We start from the raw sequence: 4,708 nt of genomic DNA, 5'->3' as shown, positions 1-4,708 counted from the left end.
GAGGTCAATTGTGATACACCTATCGACGTTCAGGCAATGATGTTTCGTCAACGTATGACATCGATATTGTATTCAACGCGTTTTGCTTAACCCAAATAATAAATTTATTCCTTGTAAATGACATTGTTTGGACTATTTTAAGAAATGTTCTTCGATAATAAGAAAGCGTAAATAACAATTATCCTACAATCGCCTTGATGAACAACACCATCGCAATCACAAAAAAGATATCCAACTTATCGCCAACATCGTCCTTAACCGGCGAAGTACAATACATTTTAAAAGATCAAACCAGTAACTTTGACAACAATAAGTTTTTTACCCGATAATACTAAATTTTGTCATGCGGATAGAGTTCCTTAATTCTTTCTATTGCTTTCGTCTTTTTTTCAATGTCCTCTTCATTCCACCTAATGTGTCTTCCAGTCTTCCCGCATGCAAGCTCGAACCATGCCTCGTGGTTCAGGTTTTCCGCCTCTTTGATTTTCTTTCGTGTATCAGCAATCCAGCACTGTTGTTGCTTAATCTGTTGTTTTGCATCATCAATCCATCTCGTCCGCTCGTTCATCTCATGTTCAATCTTCTCCTTTTTTGAATCAAGGTCCGCATGTTTTTGCTGTAGTATATCCAATTTAAGTTCGTAGTCCTTGATAGCCTCTCTCACATCATCGGACATTTTTTCAGTTAGTTGACTTCTCCACCATTCTTCTCCAAGCCTCTCCCACTCCTCATTCGTTGTTGGAACTTTAAAATTACAACTGGACGAGCTTCCGTCCATTGTTATAAAGAAAATAGGAAAACGTAGCTAGTAATATGTCCTCTACCAACAACCCATTTTATAGGAACATTTGACACCAACAAAGAAGCTTATATTTTTATTGCAAAATAATGTCAAAAATAAATAAAAACTTCGGCCTATTGCCCCTGAGGGTAGAGTCACCAAAGTCGAGGCAAAAGGGGGAGATAGTACATTGGTACTGTTTTTGGTTAGGGTTTCAGGATGACTCTTGTAAGCTTTATGTCAGCGACGATTTAACAACTCATAGACGATTTAACAACTCATAGCTTTATGGCAGGTGCATGACTGAAATTTGTAAAAAAAAATAACCTTAACTTTATGCATTTTGTAAGCATTTTTGACCCTTCTCAGAGACCAATCCAGATTCTATTTTCTAAATCAAAGTTGTAGGTTGGTAGCACACGAGTATATTAGTTTTGGAATCGTCTCATTTGGATCATCCATCTATTTTATATGAATTTTAGAAAACTGCATATTAAAAACGAAAAGTGTGCAAACAGCCTAAAAAAAGTCCATTGGTATTCCATGATTCGTTAAACACTAAAACAAGTCCACAATTGAACAAAAAAATGGCTCGCCCTTAGGGTAGATTCACCAAAATCGAGGCAAAGAATGGGGGCGATAGTACATTGATAGGGTTATAGTTCAGGCTTTTCCAGGACGAATCTTGTAAGCTTTATTGATGAATCTTGTAAGCTTTATTGACGAATCTTGACAGGGACGATTTAACAAGTCATGCCAGGTTACAGTCCGGATTTGACCACACCATGCCAGCTAATAACTCGTAGGCTGTGACAGTGCATTGGTAGGTTCACGGGTCAGGATGCCAGGACGAATCTTGTAAGCTTTATTTTAGAGACGATTTAACAAGTCATGCAGGTTAATGACCAGATTTGACCACACCATGCAAGCTGCTAGACCAATATTTTTTAAATCGTAAGGCCCGATAGTGTATAAAAGGGATGCGTTGTGAAATCATATATCACAACTTCATATCAAATCCGATACAAGTACTTGTTCAGTTATTGAAAGAAATGGCTGGAAACCCTTCGTCTTGTCAAACAATGCCTACAAGGATGAAAGCTTCGATTGAAAAGGCCGAAGCGGAGATTAAGAAGATCTCCGATGACTGGTGGGCTAACAGGGAGAAACAAAACAAACACGAAGAATCTATTGAAGAGAAGAAAAAAGCAATCAAGCAATTGCAAAAGGAGATTCGAGCGGAGGAAAAAATTGTGAAGGACATCGTGAATGGGTACCCAGTGATGCAAGAAATGATCAATGAAAAACAGTACTGGATTGAGTCTTGCAAACAACTTTACCCGGAAGGAAACTAGCATGAATGTTATGTATTAATGTTTTTGTTGTCGTTGATGTTTTTCAGTTTAATGTTACGTTTGAATGGTGTTGTTTCAGTTGATTCGTCAATGTATTAATGGTTAATGTTCATGCATTTCTAAATCAAATTTCCATTTCCCATTAAAACAACAAAAGTACACTTAAAAATCGTACATTTACTTACTTAAACCGTAAGTATCAAATACATAATCTTGTGTAGTATCAGGTTCAGACGGACCACAATCGCTTGGACGACTGACTGATCTTCGACGACTACTTGAACTTCTGTGCGTCGGCCTAGGAGCTGGCATAGGATTCATATAGTTATATCGAAAATGTCCACTCTGGCCGCATCGACTGCAAGTTTTCACTATTGGTTTCTCGTCCCGTGACGGGATACGATCGCGGTTGCGTGGCCTGTCTGAGTTTTGTATGTCCAAGGGAGGCGGTAGGACGGTCAAACGTTCGTTGGGCAACACATATTCGACTTCTGGTGGAAGGGGAATGACTTCCTCCTCGTATGTTACACGGTAAGAGTCGGAATTGAACCAAACAGAACAGAATTGACTGCAATCTTGAATATCTAAACTTCGAGCAACAGAAATCACATGACTGCAAGCTATTCCATAAAGTTGCCATTGCATGCATGTACAAGTCTTAGCATGCAAATCACACATTCCTTTTTTATAGCGGTCGTCAAATTCAAACAACAAATCGCTGATGGGATATACCTTCCAATTTACGCTCCTATGTATTCTCTTCTCTAATTTGGCCTTCGCCCAAGGAGTCACTGCATTCATCATTTGCGCTACAGATATTTGATATTATTAGCATATGTTACATAATCAAACATATAGTCAAAGGATGGTTGAATTTACCTCCGTTATGCTGACGTATGAAATACCATTGTTACAATGTCGCCCGATAAAATTCAACTAACATTGTTATCGGAAGATAGCGTGCAAACCGTGTTACTGAGTTGATGGACTCAGCACTATTGGACGTCATTGCACTGTAACGCAATCCAGGGAAGTGCGATCGTGCCCTTCTAGCATAGCCAACTTCCTCAAGATATTGAGCGGCTCTAGGTAGACTGTGCCGCATCAAATCCATAGTAGCTTCAAAGTCCGACAACCGGTAAGCTTTGCATGCCTCCCAGAACATCCACCGTTTCCTTTTCTCTTTAGCGGAGTTTAGGCGGAGGTTTTGGCTCAGATGCCGACAACAAAGTCCGTGGTGCGCAGAAGGAAATACAGTTCGTATGGCCAGGTCGATAGAGGCAGCCCTATCGGTGACGAAGGTTAAATTGGGCACGTCACCGATACACTGCCTAAGCTTACGTAAAAACCATGTCCATGAYGKGCCACTTTMTGTCTTCCYCACTCCCATTGCAATAGGTACGATACCATTGTTTCCATCCATGCCGACCGCTAAGAACATGGTGCCAACGTACGGCCCCTTCAGATGGGCACCGTCCATTATAAGAAGCGGTCTCATGTGTCCTAGAAAAGATTGAATCTGCAGATGAACGAGATTAAAAATGTAATTTCAGAACATAAAATTATGACAATAATTATAAAATATGACAAAATTATTACCGAACAACCGAGTGCGACAAACAACATGTCGAATCGTCCAAGTGGATCAAGAGYGATCTCYGTCACAGTCCCCGGATTTGCTAGCTTMAGATTGTGACAATAAACCGAGAGTAGGTTAAACGACAATTYYRGGGTCCCCCTCAACAGTTGCAAGGCATACATCTTTGCTCGCCATGCTTGRTGGTAGRAGATGCTAATATTGAACCGTTGGTTCACATCTTCCATGATTTCTTTACCAWGGTACACTCTCCTACAATCCTTTAAACTGCCTGCAAGTATATGACCCAAAACCTTTTTATTCGCATTACGGTGGTTTGGGTGCACTTGGGACCTTGAACATGTGTGTTCATCGTGGAGCTTTCGTACCTGAAAAATACTGGTACCATCGATGAAAACAGCCATTAAACGCCAATCACAGTCTGAATCTGAATGACATACCACCTCGTACCGGTGTTTGGAAGATTTCTTTACTTTCATCTAAAAGTTTTCATGGACGCACTTTAATCCCACTGCGAGCTTAAGTGCTTCCTTCGAGTCAAAGGTTTGTAGAACTTTGACATGGGATGTAGGCTGGTAGGAAATGTTTCCCTGTCTACTTTTGATATCTGGGTCCGGACAAGGTGGTGGGTCGGACATACCCCAAAAACTATTCCTTACCGGCTTGATATCTTCAGAATCGGAGTTATCGTCGTCTTCGGGTATGTTCAAAATTTCGGCAGCAACAGAAACATCTTCTGCCATATCTACCTCCCATAACGGTTTTCATAATTCGGGAGACCGGATCAGGTACGGGTTGGGAGACTGCATCGGAGGCATGTTCAAGTCTTGAACAAAATAACTGTCAAGTTCAACGGTACTTTTTTGTTCAAGATATGAATTTTCCGTGCCATCGTAAGGGAAGAAGGTGCTTTGATTTTCACCACTTCCACCACTAGGGAAGAAAGTGCTCTGATTTACACTAGGAGCACAACGG

The 4,708-nt window shown here is 40.7% G+C and overlaps 1 protein-coding gene across 1 annotated transcript; it reads right to left on the bottom strand.

The window, feature by feature from the left end:
• Positions 1–3,046: 3,046 nt before the first annotated feature.
• Positions 3,047–4,476, bottom strand: LOC112501578. The gene is made up of 3 exons (XM_025105244.1): positions 4,393–4,476; positions 3,736–4,101; positions 3,047–3,655 (listed from the first exon to the last, which is right to left on the bottom strand). Exons 1-3 carry the CDS (start codon positions 4,474–4,476, stop codon positions 3,047–3,049), a joined length of 1,059 nt encoding a protein of 352 aa, XP_024961012.1.
• Positions 4,477–4,708: the final 232 nt, after the last annotated feature.

This window comes from Cynara cardunculus, unplaced genomic scaffold (genome assembly GCF_001531365.2).
Source record: "Cynara cardunculus var. scolymus isolate 2C unplaced genomic scaffold, CcrdV1 Un_Scaffold_289, whole genome shotgun sequence".
NCBI lineage: Eukaryota > Viridiplantae > Streptophyta > Magnoliopsida > Asterales > Asteraceae > Cynara > Cynara cardunculus.
The sequence above is the reverse complement of the archived record's forward strand: the minus strand, read 5'-3'. Positions and strand labels throughout refer to the sequence as shown.